Source organism: Oscarella lobularis, chromosome 15 (genome assembly GCF_947507565.1).
Source record: "Oscarella lobularis chromosome 15, ooOscLobu1.1, whole genome shotgun sequence".
Lineage (NCBI taxonomy): Eukaryota > Metazoa > Porifera > Homoscleromorpha > Homosclerophorida > Oscarellidae > Oscarella > Oscarella lobularis.
In genome coordinates, this window is record NC_089189.1 from 2,354,122 (window position 1) to 2,370,201 (window position 16,080).

General features: G+C 42.8%; 5 protein-coding genes and 2 long non-coding RNA genes across 9 annotated transcripts; 4 read left to right on the forward strand and 3 right to left on the reverse strand.

Moving 5' to 3' along the window:
* Nucleotides 1-407: 407 nt before the first annotated feature.
* On the reverse strand, nucleotides 408-1,532 carry LOC136195831 (uncharacterized). Its single transcript, XM_065985308.1, has 2 exons — nucleotides 1,457-1,532; nucleotides 408-1,403 (listed from the first exon to the last, which is right to left on the reverse strand). The coding sequence occupies exons 1-2, from the start codon at nucleotides 1,497-1,499 to the stop codon at nucleotides 484-486; spliced, it is 963 nt and encodes a 320-aa protein (XP_065841380.1). The 5' UTR covers nucleotides 1,500-1,532; the 3' UTR covers nucleotides 408-483.
* A 197-nt stretch (nucleotides 1,533-1,729) lies between these two features.
* On the forward strand, nucleotides 1,730-2,973 carry LOC136195885 (uncharacterized). The gene is made up of 3 exons (XM_065985374.1): nucleotides 1,730-1,788; nucleotides 1,840-1,919; nucleotides 1,981-2,973. The coding sequence occupies exons 1-3, from the start codon at nucleotides 1,745-1,747 to the stop codon at nucleotides 2,817-2,819; spliced, it is 963 nt and encodes a 320-aa protein (XP_065841446.1). The 5' UTR covers nucleotides 1,730-1,744; the 3' UTR covers nucleotides 2,820-2,973.
* A 497-nt stretch (nucleotides 2,974-3,470) lies between these two features.
* LOC136195878 (uncharacterized) lies at nucleotides 3,471-5,129 on the reverse strand. 2 transcript variants are annotated; one of them, XR_010672003.1, is made up of 3 exons: nucleotides 4,913-5,129; nucleotides 4,438-4,837; nucleotides 3,471-4,385 (listed from the first exon to the last, which is right to left on the reverse strand). It is a non-coding gene; the product is annotated as an uncharacterized lncRNA (long non-coding RNA). The 2 variants fall into 2 exon arrangements; XR_010672004.1 differs by having other exon boundaries at nucleotides 4,438-4,672; nucleotides 4,722-5,129.
* Nucleotides 5,130-5,516: 387 nt separating this feature from the next.
* LOC136195804 (collagen alpha-1(XXIII) chain-like) lies at nucleotides 5,517-6,766 on the reverse strand. 2 transcript variants are annotated; one of them, XM_065985270.1, is made up of 8 exons: nucleotides 6,694-6,758; nucleotides 6,589-6,643; nucleotides 6,506-6,544; nucleotides 6,430-6,456; nucleotides 6,288-6,360; nucleotides 6,055-6,225; nucleotides 5,973-6,005; nucleotides 5,517-5,923 (listed from the first exon to the last, which is right to left on the reverse strand). In XM_065985270.1, the coding sequence occupies exons 3-8, from the start codon at nucleotides 6,539-6,541 to the stop codon at nucleotides 5,664-5,666; spliced, it is 600 nt and encodes a 199-aa protein (XP_065841342.1). In that variant the 5' UTR covers nucleotides 6,542-6,544; nucleotides 6,589-6,643; nucleotides 6,694-6,758; the 3' UTR covers nucleotides 5,517-5,663. The 2 variants fall into 2 exon arrangements, with proteins under 2 accessions (XP_065841342.1, XP_065841341.1); XM_065985269.1 differs by having other exon boundaries at nucleotides 6,589-6,766.
* On the forward strand, nucleotides 6,727-7,753 carry LOC136196306 (ceramide synthase 1-like). Its single transcript, XM_065985827.1, has 6 exons — nucleotides 6,727-6,736; nucleotides 6,815-6,916; nucleotides 6,986-7,129; nucleotides 7,233-7,413; nucleotides 7,465-7,624; nucleotides 7,670-7,753. The coding sequence occupies exons 1-6, from the start codon at nucleotides 6,727-6,729 to the stop codon at nucleotides 7,751-7,753; spliced, it is 681 nt and encodes a 226-aa protein (XP_065841899.1).
* A 1,075-nt stretch (nucleotides 7,754-8,828) lies between these two features.
* Nucleotides 8,829-9,551, forward strand: LOC136195842 (uncharacterized). Its single transcript, XR_010671981.1, has 3 exons — nucleotides 8,829-9,105; nucleotides 9,162-9,313; nucleotides 9,398-9,551. It is a non-coding gene; the product is annotated as an uncharacterized lncRNA (long non-coding RNA).
* A 1,917-nt stretch (nucleotides 9,552-11,468) lies between these two features.
* Nucleotides 11,469-16,051, forward strand: LOC136196379 (aminopeptidase N-like). The gene is made up of 18 exons (XM_065985916.1): nucleotides 11,469-11,526; nucleotides 11,576-12,248; nucleotides 12,514-12,923; nucleotides 12,972-13,126; nucleotides 13,182-13,295; nucleotides 13,347-13,481; nucleotides 13,534-13,599; nucleotides 13,658-13,905; nucleotides 13,955-14,034; nucleotides 14,084-14,214; nucleotides 14,269-14,324; nucleotides 14,765-14,912; nucleotides 14,964-15,040; nucleotides 15,089-15,208; nucleotides 15,259-15,426; nucleotides 15,475-15,615; nucleotides 15,670-15,751; nucleotides 15,813-16,051. The coding sequence occupies exons 1-18, from the start codon at nucleotides 11,496-11,498 to the stop codon at nucleotides 15,957-15,959; spliced, it is 2,982 nt and encodes a 993-aa protein (XP_065841988.1). The 5' UTR covers nucleotides 11,469-11,495; the 3' UTR covers nucleotides 15,960-16,051.
* The last annotated feature ends 29 nt before the right edge of the window (nucleotides 16,052-16,080 follow it).

Sequence of the window (16,080 nt, forward strand, 5' to 3'; positions counted from 1 at the left end):
TCGGTTGCATTGGAGACGTTTGCGTAGAGGACCCCGTATTCTATTTCTCAATTGAGATTAAAAGGAAGGTTGAAGTAAACGGTGATCGGATAGCCATCCATGTCATCGGAAATTTGGCCAGGGCAAAGATCGGCTCTGTAGGTTCGGGTTTCTCCTAGTGACGGCTTTTGCAATGATCCAACGGTGTAGGAGGCTAGAACGCTTATGTAGGACGCCGATGTTGAGTAATGAGGTCCTGCAGATCGTTTAGTAGATGTGCTTTTCCGAACCGTGTTCTTACTTAACAGAAGGAGAAACGCGATAAAAAGGAAACGCCCAGTTCTCATGATACACCTCTGTTTACTGGTCGCTGCTAACGCCGAGTAGGTGTGAGAGACTGTGCTAGGCAACTAGAAACACGCTTATCAGTTTGAGATTTGTATTAGCATTTGGGCACGACCTACTGGCGTGAATGCATCAGATAACGCCAAAGGCGTAAAAAAGTTAATGCTCGAGTCTTTTTTTTCTGTCTTGGCTGCACAATTCTTTTACCAATGGAGCATTCATCCTAGCAGTGAGGTGAAAATTATTGTGCTTGTCCAACGGATTACCGAATCCGGTAATTAGAAGATAGACAGTTCCATTCGCGGAAAAATGATGCATATCCACTGCTAGAAGGTTAATTGTCGTGTCACTTACATCAGACCCAATGACAGTATTTCCAATCACGTCTGGAACGCATTTCTCCGAAGAGCAGGCGTATGTGCTGAATGCACTACTAGGATGAAATCCTATGACAGTGATTATTAATGTAGGTCTGCTGCTGCTGCTCGTTTGAGCTAAACAGATTTTGAGTCGAGTGCTTTGCTGTGTAACAACCGTAGATAGTCCGTCAACGTACGATACGAGCTCGGAATTATAAGGGGCAGATGCACTGCGAGGTGTCTTCGGCCTTGGACTGCCGTAATAAAATTTTTTAATAGCGTCGTACACTTGCGAACTACCTTTTTCGGAAGGCAATGATTGATTTGGTGCTTCGAAATCCAATCCAAAAGAGTAGACGACGTCGCCGCCTTCCCCCACTCTGATTTCGATATAGACGTTGCTGCCCATGTCCTTACTGTAAACAAAGCTGCACGTTTTGTCGGGCACGGCAGACGAATTTACGTTTGTGCAGAATGTTGTGTTGAAAGTACTGCTATTGGATACCCTAGCAAATACGATTCCATCGCTGGTTTTCCACGGGAGATTGAAAGGCAAATTTATGCGGACGGCTGCTTTGTAGCCGTGGTGGTAATCGACCGCTGCCGGGCACATGACTGCGTGGTAGGAGCGAATTTCACCGGCTGATGGCCGTTGGACGCTTTCGACTGTGTACGTAGTCGGCATGAAAGTGTATTCCGGCTGAGCATTTGTAAATGTTGCTAAAAGAAAATAGAAATTCTCTTGAGACGGCTGCATCAGCTTGCTGTCCTACCTAAAAGCAGACAGAGGGCGCAAGCCGCTGCCTTCTTTGCCATTGCGGTTGACGTTTAGAAAAAGAAATCCAAAATTTGCATGCCCGCATGTGAACGTTCACGTGGCACCATCGCAACAAGTAACACAAACACGATATTTTCACGTGATGGCTGAATTCGGAGAACCTGGGCAGTGCAGTCGCGTGGCTGCACTGCATCGGTGACATATAGATGATTCTCATGCAAAAGCAAAGTGTGCGAAGTTTTGGAAAGACGACAACTCAGTCATCACACAACATACTGATCACATGCAGCCCGCCGCAGGCCATCTGATAAACACCTTGGGGGGATGGTATGTAAATTCTTACTGGCTGCTATAAAATCGCGAGACAAATTCGGTTAGGTATCACTTCATCTTCTACGCGGCGCAAAGACAAATCATGGGTCTTTTCCGAATCGTTGTTCTTCTGCTCGCTGCTTTTGGTCTGCTTTTTTGACAACTCTGAGTTCATGTACTTTTAAATTTTCTCTTTGCGCCAACTAGATTTAATCTCAGCTCAGAATGACGAATACGTTTTCGTTCCTTCAAAATATGTAGTCGAGAACTTGCAAAAGCCTGACCACAACGAAGTGCGTCAGTATAACGCAAAGCTCTGCGCTCCCGAGGTGGCTCGCTATAACGGCTATACCGCTACAATCGATGTCAATTTGCCATTCAATCTTGATTGGAAACCAACCCTGGGGGTAGTCTTCATCAAAGTGTCTAACACAACTGATTTCACGACCTCTTACTGTACTAATGTCGACTCTTCCGGTAACCCTGTAAGAAGCTGCAACTTCACATTTACCGAGGATATCGGTCCTGATTTGCACTTCCAAGTGACAGCTGGAACAGCCGGTAACATCCAATACTCATTTGGACTAGAATTTATTGGAAACTCTACAAAAAAGTTCGTCAGTCATAGTGATCGTCCTCATAAAACGACAGCGTTTCCAAGAAAGATCCCTATTGTCGGTGATGACTACAAGCCAGAAATGCTGCCAATAGTTAGGCTATCTACCCCTGGATCCGTCAATACGACTGACTCCGTTTACTACGAATTCAGCATCTGCCCAACAAGCGAAAAATACGACGTCATCGTAACAATTGTAGGAACGGATACACATAGCGCCTTTTCAACGTACTTGTGCAATTCTCGTGTATGTGTTCCTGACGTTCCCGGCGTCGTTGGATACGATGTCTCTGACACTTCATTCAACGTGGCGACCGCTGGTGTCGCCGAGTTCATGCCTGGTGGTACTGTGTTTGTTTTGATTACCGGCTTTGGAGGAGAACAGGTGAACTCGTTTGAACTTGCCGCTAGGCTCTTTCCAACTGTTTAGAGCAAGTGGGTCGGTGCTCAATTCGGCACTTTACAGTGCGCTGTTGTCAAGAGTAGCTGCTGCTGTTTGGTTTTGTTGTCTTTTGCTTTTGTCTTTTGCCTTTGTCTAGCTTTCGCGCGCCTAGATGTAGACCAATAAATGCTACTATATAGTAGTCTAGCCGGAACCTTCAAAGTGCTATATATTCTTACCAAACCAAACCGTCTCTGTATAGGGACCGCGGTAGCTGCGTTTAGTATGATTATATTTAGCTTTGCCATAACGCAACCATCGCGTGCAGGTGTCGTCTGACGAATGCAGGAAGCAATGAAAATGTTTGGTGAATATGAGGAATGTTTGTGATCAGATAAAACATTTTGTGCCTATTTTAGTGAAAACTTCGATGAAAGGACCAAGGTGACGTCAGAACCATAGCGCCCTATTTGATGTCCACGCCGAAAGCAATCTATCTAGCTAACTATCTATACCTATGTACAACCTACAGCATTTAGTAAGATTCAGTTTATCGTTTCTATAAAACGACTTTATCGACCAAAAAGAACACCGTCAGGGTGTCGCTTCAACCTAATTTTTGTAGAACGTGTTCGTCAGCATGCAGGCGAGATCAGATCTACCTCTATAAAAGCGCATCTCTCTTAGTGGACTAGCAAAAGATTTTATTTCTTACGTAAACAAAAACACAATAAGTGCCACACCGCGCCTGCTCAGTTTTTACGGTAAAGGATCCAGTCTGGCGGACAAGAGAAATTCGTTACTATTGGATCCTCCAAATCCGGTGATCAAAAGAAACACTGTACCATTAAATAATTAGAGAAGTCTGTAGCAGCTGCAGTTACAGTATTTACCATTGTGTCTGAATAATCGACATCTACTACTGAACTATTGCTTGTGGACGGAAGGCAAGGTTCTCTCGAGCACATGTATGTTGAAAAGGCGGAAGTTCCGTTGAGGCCATCAACAGACACAACTACTTTTGCTTCTTTGATTTGTGATGGCAGGCAGAGTTTCAGGAAGACTGCATTCAATGTCTCGACAAATCCTTTATATCCACTTACGAAGGGAATGAGATTTTCGATGATTTTAGGGTCAGACGGCATATTGCTTTGTTCAAAAACTGACTTTTCTTGCCAATTTGATGTCACAAATGGGCTTCTTTTTTTCTAAGACGTAGATGGAGATAGCTCTACTGCGAGTGAGTATTGAACATTGCCTGTAACGCCAGTAGTAACGAAAACGTACACGCTTGATCCAAGTTCCCTTGTGTAAATGAAAGAACACTGTCTCTCGTATACGTCCGAGGGAAGAACGTTTGTACACAAAACTTTGGTGAAATCTATTGTATTGGAGACGTTTGCAGAGACAATGCCCTCTTCTGGTTTCCAATTAGGATTGTCGGGGAGGTTGAAGTAAACAGTGATTAGATGGCCGCTAAAATCTTCGGCGATTTGGCCAGGGCAGAGATCAGCTCTGTAGATTCTGTTTTCCATAGGTTCCGGCTGTTGTAAAGAGCTAACTGTGTATGTAGCTGGGATGCTGACGTACGACAGGAGATTTAATAATTTTTGCCTGCAAACAACGCACAGTGCTTTTGTTTAGTAATTCTCATCCGTGGACTTACTGAATAGAAACAGAAATGCGAAGATGAGAAGGTAACGCCAAGTTCTCATTTTATTGTTTACTGCACCGTTGCTAAACTCAGAATGCGCGTGACTCGGTGAGACGCTTTGCTAAGGCGTTGTACGCGTTGTAAATTTTTAGTGCATGCGCAGAAATCACGCTTTACGTCTTCTGGAACACACGCGACTCAGGCTACGCGACTCCCGGTGTGTTCGTCCCTCTCCCAACATCAAAATCTAAAAACAAATAATAGAAAAAAATTAAATCTTACCGAACCAAACGGACTCTGGCTGGTTGAAAACGGATATTTGCACGTGACCAGATACAGACAATAGGACCACGATGTAGCATAGAAGATTGCCTTCCACGCGCTCTCTGTGAAATTCTGTCTGTTTTCTCCTCTATAGTACCGTTCGTTTTCGTGAACGACTGAGCGAATTGTGAATTCGTTGGCATCTTGCGACGCTCTGACTAACCTGTAATAGATATAGGGTCGCGTAATGGCGCAGGAAAGTAATGAAAACGGCGATTGCGAGAGAGGTGACGTAATCGCTAGCCGTTCGAGCGCAAATCGGCGATGAAATCCTAGAGGAGGTTCTCTCGAGCGGGAACGTGCACGGTGCGGTACCAAAGGTCGGAAGCTATGCGTGAGAGACCGTTGGCAAACGACACCGTGGTTGCCATCGTCGCCATTACGCATCGATCACGTGATCAAGCATATATCTGACTAATGCACCGAGTAATTGGAATGTTTGTAGAATAGGAAGGACATGCATGATCAGATAAACAGTTTTGGCCTACTCTTGTGCAAAACTGCTCTGAAACGAAGGAAAACGAGCGAGTTTTACGTCAGAGCGCTAGCGCGCTAATTGTTCGGCGAAAAAGCGACCTATCACGCTATCTAGCTAACTATCTATCCAACTTCCTTCCTAAAGCTAGTAGTAAGATGTAGTTCGTCCTTTTGAACGACCTGCAAACTGTATCGTGCAGGTGTCTCTGTTTTCGTCTCTAAACCAGTATTGAACCCCGTGCCACCACCTAATTATGTGAAAAACGTGTTCTTCGGCGCTGTGCGTCCCTCTCGATGCACAACGAAGCATTTAGATTGCGACCAGAATCATAGCGTACTTCTGACGTCAAATCACTCAGCCTAAATAGTTACTGCCCTATACTGCAGCATGCTTTGATTATCACAGCAGTCGGTCCTTCTGTTTCTTGTCACGGAGATCACAGTGGACAAGCAATCCACGTGGCCTGCGCTGTGTAAATTATAGTATCAAACCAGCTATATATGTTGAGTACGAAGTTACAGCGCGTGATATGACTTGCGTATGAATTGATTCGCAGATTACGGGTGTAGTCACTGTCAATCACGTTTAGGCTTGTAATCACGTTTGGAACGCTGCCAAAGCATTTTCCGAACGTTATAGTAAACTGTCGATTGGAGCAACTTCTACAATAGCTCGTTGGAGAGTTTCCCATTTGGCCTAGCCAATACACGTAGTGAACAAAGAAACCGTGTTCGGTTCGTCTTACAGCTGATTGCTTCTCCTTTTTGCCCTTTGGCACCTATGTTATAGATCTTAGTCTGCTAAGTCGGGGAAATGACAATTCGCACCCGAAAGTCCATTTTCTCCTTTAGGGCCAATTGGCCCACGCTCTCCTTTGGGGCCAATTGGCCCATGCTTTCCTTTAGGGCCAATTGGCCCACGCTCTCCTTTAGGGCCAATTGGTCCACGCTCTCCTTCAGCACCTGGAACGCTTGCATTTCCCTTTTGCCCTTTATCGCCTTATTTTATTTATTTCCAAATTTAGATGTTCAACTGAGCTCTTCAAATCAAACGAAAGTACCTTGAAGTCCAGCTGGTCCTTGTAGTCCATTGTCACCTTTTGGTCCGGCTTTGCCTGGAGTGCCTTGTTCTCCCTTAATTAATTAATTAATTAATTAATTTGCAGCTGTTTTTGACTAATTTAATTATGTCCATCATTTTACCTTTTGTCCGTCCTTCCCATGTCGACCCTTAGTGAACAATAATTACTATTTTTTTGCAAGTTAATCTCTAGTCTGCCTTTGGGATGCAGTTGCCTTTCAAAGCGTCTGCCATGTCCTACAGAAGATTTTAGTTGGGAACATTATTCTTTGGAGTACTACCGTGCATAAGCGAGCAGCAGAAGTGAACTGCACAAAACCTGATTTGACTTGAGCTCTAGATCTAGCTATGAGACATGTGAAAATGCAGCTCGCCAACACCAAGACCAATTTCATTTTGCTAAGTGAACAAATTGAAGAATGCTTCGCAGTGAGTAGTCCAGGGCGTGGCGTAAATGGCACGTGTTGTGCGCATGCGCGAAAATCACGCCTTCACCACGGATTGTAGGAAAACTACACAAACTACACGCTCGCCGACTTTGCTTGCATTACTTCACTTGCAGTATTCTTCACCGTTCTTCGCTACGTCCTCACTCGTTTCGTTTTCGTGGTATGCACGCCGTTTGCAAGAATATCTGGAGGGTTAATTGCTTGTTCGATCACGTGCTTCTATTTATAGCCCATAACCGTGCGATACAGGAAGCCGCGCATAAATTCCCCGAGAGTGCGTGGAGAGGATCCTACTACGTCTATTCGTGGTTTTACTGCACGTATTTGGTGTGGAAATATGATCTCTTTTTCCATCCGGAATACTGCTGGACAAGTAAGGAGATGTTAATTATTCATAGGTAGAAATTACATTAGCATTATTTACATATGTTGTATGCTCTATTGGTATAATGAATATCATTCAATATTGTTCTTAGCTTGGTCCTCTGGAATGGACATTCCAATGGAAATCTACGTTGTCTACGTTTCACAAGTGGGCTACTATAGTCACTGTATCTACGCAACGCTGTGTCTTGATCTCAAGCAAAAGGATTATCACATGATGGTTCTTCATCACGTGATAACGATATTTCTTATTGGCTTTTCTTTGTCAGTCAGGTGCGTTTTGAAATGGAAGTCTTTTACAGTGGTATTTATTATTGATTTTAGATACTACTACATTGGGGTCTTGCTCATATTTCATCATGATATTAATGATCTCTTATTGGAATACAGCATGCTCGCTTTACATGTCGAATCAGGCCGGAAAATATTACCACTATTGGAGACAAAGAGCCAACGTCTTGTTTGGTACATTTATGTTTACATGGTATAATTAACTTGTTTTAGTTTTTTATTTTATATTTTTTCTTAGGACTGTTCTTCGTCTGTATTACTTCTTCTACAGAATCATCTACAATTCTGCTCATCTTGCCGTGCAGTGGGTGCCTACTCTTGAAGTCTTCCCTTCTACTTCTTCTTCAACCTCATGCTTTGGGTTATCTTGTTCATGAACATTTACTGGTATGATGAATTGAGTTGGTCTGGCATAGTTATTTTTAAATTTCTTCATGTATTACTTTGTCATTCTTCTTGCTATACGGGTGCTGGTGTTGAAGAAAAAGCCCACAGACGTTAGAGACATTGATGACAAAGAAGAAAAGAAGAAAACGTAGATGAATTCGAGATATTCTGAGTCAAGTAGGTGGAGTACGGTGTTGAAGTTGTTTTTATGAATGGAATCTAAATGGGGCTGTTTTCGTTACTTTTGTATTTCACAATGTGGCACTGTCATTTGCAGTATTTGCACGTACAGTCCATCCTCGGTTATCCGGATCTCGGTTATCCGGCACTTCGTTTATCCGGATGGTAAAATTGAAGGTCACGTGGTTGTTTTTTAGCGTGCGTTTAACGTCTAAAAGTTTTTACGTACAAAAAATTTAAAAGTGTAAAAAACGCTTTGAAAAGCTATTTGCAATAAGCTTCACTTATCCGGTATTTCAGTTATCCGTACACTAAAAAATTCCAAGGTGTACGGATAACCGAGGATGGACTGTACTATTATAAAAACATTTTTTTTGAAACAGAAAGAAGCGAGGGTAAGTGGTGGAGTCATCATTGATTATTAACTTCTTCAGACTCACGTGACCGATTTGAAGAGTATGTTAGTTGAGGAAGCAGGAAAGCGATTCACATTTAGACCAAGATGCGTAAAATGCGCGAAAAGGTACAGTATTGGAAGTTCCCTTAGTAACGCACGTTAGACCCTTCCAGCAAAATGATTTCGAGCTCCGATTCCGATCCTGACACCGATCGAAACGTTTTTCTACCCGAAATAGATACCACAAAGAGCCGCAGGACACGTCGTTTCTACCCTATCGTAGGACCACGATGTTGCATAGAAGATTGCCTTCCACGCACTCTCGCAGAACTTTTGTCCGTTTTTCTCCTCCATACCGCTCGTTTTCGTGAACGACTGAGCGAATTGTGAATTCGTTTGCATCTTGCGACGCTATGACTAACCTGGAATAGATATAGGGTCGCGTAATGGCGTAGGAAAGTGATGAAAACGGCGATTGCGAGTGAGGTGACGTAATCGCTCGTTTTTGCGAAGCCGTTCGAGCGCAAATCGGCGATGAAATCGTAGAGGGGGTTCTCTCGGGCAGGGACGTGCACGGTGCGGTACCAAAGGTCCGAAGCTATGCGTGAGAGACCGTTGGCAAACGACACCGTGGTTGCCATCGTCGCCATTACGCATCGATCACGTGATCCAGCAGGTATCCACTGACGAATGCAGGAAGCAATGGAAATGTCTGGTGAATATCAGGGAGTTGCGTGATCAGATAAGCATTTTGTGACTACTTTAGGGCGAAATTGCGATTAAACGAAGGAGAACGAAGTGATGTGACGTCAGATCCATAGCGCGCTATTTGCTGTCCCGAAAAAGCGTCGAGAAAGAACTCGTCGAAAAGGATCTATCTAGCTAACTATCTATCTACCTACGATCCTACAGCGATAGGTAAGACTTAGTTTATTATTTATAGCGACTATATCGACCAGAAAGAACAACGTGTCACTTCGAATACTACCTAATTTTGTGTAGAACGTGAGTCATGGCGTCAAATTACTTACTAAAGAGTCACACGACATAGACATCGACAGAACATGCTGACTACTGCTAGCACGCTTAGACTTTCACGACAGTTCGTGAGTGTTTCCAGCTTTCCGCAATGTGTTCATTGAAGACAAGCAAACCATGTACCCTGCACTGCGTAAAGTATAGTATCGGCCCAGGTATAGAAGTTGGCCCTGAAGCTGCAGCGCTTGATTTGACTTGCGCTCGCGATGACTCGAAGATTACGTCCTTTGTCACTGTCAAGCCGTTTGAGGCTCACTATTACGTTTGGAATTCTGCTAAAGCATTTTCTAAACGTAATAGTGAAGTGTTGGAATGGACACGTTTTGCACCAGCCAACTGGAGTCTCTCCCATTTGGCCTAGACGTAGAGTGCACCAACCAAGAAGACTATTTTACGTTTTTAGTCTTACAGCCAACAGCCTCGCCTTTTTGCCCCTTAGCGCCTAATTTTAAATTTTAGTCAGTCTGCTTAGTCGGTGAAGTGAAAATTATAATGCACCTGAAGGTCCGTTTAGTCCTCTGAGGCCTCTCGATCCGCGCTCTCCCTTTTGACCTTTGCCGCCTTATATTATTAGGTGAAATTTCATTTTTTCTGGAATATTTTACACGATAGAGTACCTTTGAGGCCGGCAGGTCCTTGAACTCCAGTATCACCTTTTGGTCCCGCTTTCCCACTGCTTCCTTGTTCTCCCTTTTCTCCCTACATTTGCAGCTGTTGGAGACCAATTTAATTAATGATTGTTATTTATACCTTTTGGCCGCCTCCACCGTATTGACCCTAAATCAAGAAGTCGTGAAGAAGAATTGCTGTTTTGTCAGATTATGTCTTTCTCTAATTTGCCTTTGGAATGCAGTTGCCTTTTGATTCGTCTGCCTTGTTCTACCGAGAAAGGTTCAATTCTTTATATTGGAGGCGTTTTCGTGTAGTAATACCTTGCACAAGCGAGCAAAAGAAGTGAATTTCACAGTGCCTAGATTCCATGGCGGCTCTTGGTCTGGGAGTTGAGGAGGTTGAGCTCCACTTCTTGCTATGAGACTAGCAAATATGCAGCTTGCCAGCACCAAGACGAATTTCATTATGCACACGGTATATCAGTTTCTGTAAAAAAGTTTCTGCGTATATATCAAAGTCTCGTTCTTGCACTCATTCATTCTCTAGTTATTCTTGGGTTGCTTGGGATTATTCAGCCTCACAGACCGGTTAGGCTAGAGGCATGTACTGATCGACTAACCTACCCAAAATGTAGTCCGATTTTGGTGGTAGCAGCCGTTAGAGCCTTTACGCACTGGCAGCTGAGAGTAAAGTGATAGAAACTACTGAGAAACCGTACTTTTTAGGAATGACTCTGATGGGGAAAAAAGGCGGGGATGGTTTGGTGGACCATAAATGGTTTACCGTATTTACTCTATCTGAAGCCTCGCCCACAAAGGGAGGCTCTAATGGAGGACAACTTCTATTTCTTTAACATGAAGAGACGTCTAAAATCGCTCTATTAATTAATCAATAGGCGTAGAGTACATAGAATGAATATATAGTGTGCTGTCTTATTCAGGACTGAAACAAAGGAGGCGTTCACTAGAGGGCGGTGTCAATTACATAATCGGCGGTGTTTATTTTTTTGAACTCAAATTACCTTTCTTACGGTATTGAAAATATTGACGCCCCGGGTTCTACGGTAGGCTGTCAAACCATCTATGGTCAAACCTAGTCTGGAGATCGGCCCCATTCACTGCATGTTGAAACCAGAGTTGAAACGAATGCCGTCGATCGCGGAAGTCCAAACAAGCGAGATCTCCAGGAAAATGCTTCGGGCATCGCGCTGAGCCCCTACTCGGTCACTACGCAGCTAGGTTTACCTGCTTCTATACACCAACTATCTGTTCTCATACAGTATTGGCACGTACTATTATATAATCATTTTTTGAAACAGAAAAAGCAATGAGGGGTACGTGGTGGTTGAGTCATCATTAATTATTCACGTGACCGATTTTGAAAAGGATGTTAGTTGAGGAAGCAGGAAAGCGATTCACATTTACCAAGCACCACACGAGGCAAGACCAAGATGTCCAAAACGCGTGAAAAACTCTTGAAAGGTACGGTATAGAAGGCGCCAGATGACGTTCCCTTAGTAACGCACGTTAGATCCTTCCAGCAAAATGATTTCGAGTTCCGATTCCGATCCTGACACCGATCGAAACGTTTTTCTACCCGAAATAGATACCACAAAGGGCCGTCGGACACGTCGTTTCTACCCTATCGTCCTCATCGTCCTCGTAACGACGATCGTCGCTCTTCTCATCGCCGTCATCGTTCTCGCATCGCGAAAAGGCGTTTCTGCGCCAGCAACGGCTCCGTCTACCGATTCTCCTTCCACGCCAACGCCATCGCCTACTCAGACGCCCGCCCCGACGTCGCCAAAACGAAAAGAACTGTGGGACAACGTTCGACTTCCGGGCGACGTCATTCCTCGTTCTTATCAAATCGACATTAGCGCTACAGATTTAGACGATGGTCACGTGACCGGTGACGTCAAAATTCGATGTGGCGTCGTAAAATCGACGAGTACGATATTGGTTCACGCTCTCAATATGACGATTAGTAAGTCGAGAGTTATTGATGTCAATGGCGGGGGAGCGGACGTGGCGGTGTCGAAGGCGTTCGTGGCAAAGGAGAATCAGTATTGGGTTATGCAATTGGGAAAATCACTCAAAGCGAACTCACTTGTGGATATAAGTTTGCATTGGGAAACGAGATTGGCTAGCGGACTATCTGGCTTCTATAGAAGCACATATAATGATCTCCAAGGAAAACAGCAGTAAGTACTGTACATTCATACATACATACATACATACACGTCATATAAATGAATTGGGTATGTGAACTCTGGTGACTGTGGTGTCTTATGACGACTCTGTTTAACTTTATTTATTGTCATTGTGTCTCCCTATCATCTCTCCCTGTGGACATTCAACAAGGGAATGAATCCAGCTATCAAATGACTGTTTCTCTCTTAGATGATAGATAGCTTTGATAGTTGTGTTGAAGCAATTATTTTTTTCTGACGTTTTTTTTTCTCCCAGTACTATAGCCACTACCCAGATGGAAGCAACAAGCGCGCGTTTGGCTTTTCCTTGCTTTGATGAACCGGCAATGAAAGCCAAGTTTAATATCAGCATTCTCTATGATCCGTCTAACGGATACAGTGCTATATCTAATATGCCTATTTGGTGGAATCAAAGTGTTAGTGTGGGAAGCCAAGGGTTCACGCGCGCTCATTTCGAGCAGACGCCTCGCATGAGCACCTATCTCGTCGCTTTTATTATCTCCAATTTTAATTTCGTTCAAAATACGACGAAATCCGGGACGCAGGTTCGCGTATGGGCGCGTCCGGATTTGATTAATGAAACCCAATGGGCGTTGGAGTGCGTGTCAATTATTCTCGCTTTTTATGAGGATTTTTTCAACGTTTCATATCCTTTACCTAAGCAAGGTCAAAGAGAACACCCACTTGATTAATTTTGAGTATACTTTGATATAGATTTGGTTGCTATACCTGATTTTTCTGCGGGTGCCATGGAGAATTGGGGTCTTATCACCTATAGAGAGGTCGATCTTTTGTTTGACCCGGTAGTCTCTGCAACGTCGAATAAACAACGTGTTGCTGTGGTGATAGCACATGAACTTGCGCATCAGGTAAAAGTAGATAATTAATTTTAAATAATAGGTATTTTTATATATTTATTTTTAGTGGTTTGGTAATCTTGTTACTATGAAGTGGTGGAATGATTTGTGGTTGAATGAAGGCTTTGCCAGCTACGTAGAGTACATAGGAACGGACGCCGTTCGTCGCGACTGGAAAATGGCACGTGACCCACGTGCACCTAAATAATTAAATATTTATTTTTCTTATTAGATTGATCACTTTTTTGGGGACACTGTTCTCTATGCCTACTCAGTTGACAGCCTCGTGACGTCACATCCTATTGATGTGAGCGTAGAAACTCCAGATGAAATTAGTAGCCTCTTCGACGCCATATCCTATGACAAGGTACTAGTTAATATTAATTAATTAATTAAAAATATTTAATCAATTAATTTAGGGTGCGTCTATACTTCAAATGCTCTACAATTTTCTGGGCCGTGAAACCTTTCTCAAAGGCCTCAGTGTAATATATTTAATTATTTATTTAGAATCAATTTTGATTATCTGTATTTCTGATGTAGCTTTATCTGCAGTCGCATAGTTTTCAAAATGCTGAAACGGCAGATCTTTGGTCTGCCCTTCAGAGTGTTCTAGAGAAAGGCCAATTGCCCTCACCTTTGACTGTTTCGTCCATCATGTCCACATGGACGAAGCAGAGTGGATTTCCCTTAGTTAATTGCGTTGAAAAGTCCAAGCAAGTGACTCTAGAGCAACGTAGATTCATCTATAGTTCGGCTAACGCGTCTTTGCTTCCACCGTCTCCATACAAGTAGAATAATTAAATAATTAATTATGAAAATTAGCAATCTTGCCTATAGATATAAGTGGAGTATTCCTATCACGTTCTACACTGATAAGCAGTCTTATTCGAATTCTCCTCAATGGCTTACGTCATCAAGTATATAAACGTATTATTAGATATCTTTACTTTGATTTTTTTCTATTAGGCAACTTCTATTCCCTTTCCACCGAGTATAATTGGATTAAACTCAACGTAGATCAAGTTGGATACTATCGTGTCAATTACACTGAGTCCATGTGGCAAGCATTGGCTAATCAACTTCAACGTGACCACACTGTAATGAGGCTGAGATTAGAATAAGAAAATATTTACTCTACTGTATCTCTTCAGGTTTTCTCGCCCAAAGATCGCGCTGGTCTCTTGGCAGATGCCTTTGATCTCGCTAGGTAAACTTCACATCAATTTGTAATCACATTAGGGGATAAGGGGATGTACGGGGGGTAAAATTGATGAGGGGAAACGTTGATGAGGATCTACATAGGGATCTAGGTACGGTAGGGTTGAGGCGAAAGTTGTTGATGAGGGGATAGAGAGAGTGAGGAAAAGTTAATAAGGGATAGGGCATCTCACACTTTGTACTGACACTGCTTAACTCTTTTTAATGGCCCTCACTGTCCCTGTTCACTTTGACAAACGGTACCTCAATTTGTGAGGCCGTCTTTCACTTTGTGGTAAAACTTGGTGTCTGGAAAAGCTGTTAGTATTCGCTATAGAGGCATTTCTGTGTTTGGGAAATAGATATCTGCACCAACTGGTGTACCATAGATCACGACCGTAGAGTTGGAGTTATAATCGCGAACGTAGAATTAATTGGGGTAACGTCTAGGGCTGGTTTATTGAACGTTACAATTGGGCTGGATTTAACGAACTATCTGAGCAAAGAAGCGAATTATGTTCCGTGGAGAGCAATCTTGTCCAAACTTGGCTATGTGCGAGACATGCTGGCGTTGAGACCAAGTCTAGGAAAGTTGAAAGTTAGACAAACACTTGAGTGTATCCTTTTTTCAGCTGAAATTCTTTCTCAGACGTTTTTGTGCGGAAAACTCGCGCCTCTTTTGGAAAGGTATTTGAGTGGAGATATACCGGATTCTCATGATGAAAAGTGAGTCTGTTTTAATTATCAATTGATTTTTTATTGATTTGTATATAGGCTTTTGAGGGTTTCTGTAGTTGATTTTGGTTGGAAAATTGGCTGCAGTCTTTCCTCTGGGGCGTCTGCACGCGACCTACTTTCGAGTCATTTTGCTAAGTTTATGGCCGGAAATGAAACGTACCTGGGTCGCAAATTAAAAATTATTTTATAAATTTATTAATTTCTAGTGTCGATCCTGATTTTCATTCGACTGTTTATGGTGCTGGTATTGCAGCTGGAGGTGAAGACGAGTGGGAATTCGTATGGAAAATATTTCAAAATACTAACGTGGCAAGTGAGAAAAGAGCCTGCTTCAGCGCTCTCGCACAGTCAACTCAACCGTGGATATTAAACAGGTAAATTACGAAATTTATTTATTAACAAATACTCATTATTTTTATAAGATATTTGGAATATTCGATTGATGATTCGTTGATTCGATCTCAGGACACGGGCTTTGTTGTCGCGTACGTTTCGAGAAACGTCATAGGTCGTTCGTTTGTGTGGAATTTTCTACGAAACAATTGGGACAATCTCTTCGACAGGTAGCTGTTTGTATGACGTGAGGCTTCTTAAAAATATTTTATTCAATTTTCTAGATACGGAAGCGAGTCGTTTTCCCTTGGCTACTTTGTTAGGTATGTGTCAGCCTCTTTCAACACTCAGTTTCAACTCAAAGAAGTTCGTTGGGATTTTAATTAATTAAATAATTAATTTTTTCTTGAAATTGCTCTGTTTTTAGTTTGATGACTTTTTCAATGGACGAGATGCGGGGGCGGCGGATAGGGTTGTCAAGCAATCAAGAGAAAAAATTGAGAGTAATGTGAAGTGGATGATGACGAATGAAGAAACCGTCGATCGCTGGCTCACTGCTGCTAATCTGAAATAATTTGATCGTGTATTTTTTATTCTTCTGTGTGGCTGAAGTCGCTGTTTGGACCGTTATTTTATGCCGGGCTTTGAAAATATAATATTTAGTGCACAAAATCTCAATACGGGAAGTCGGTACT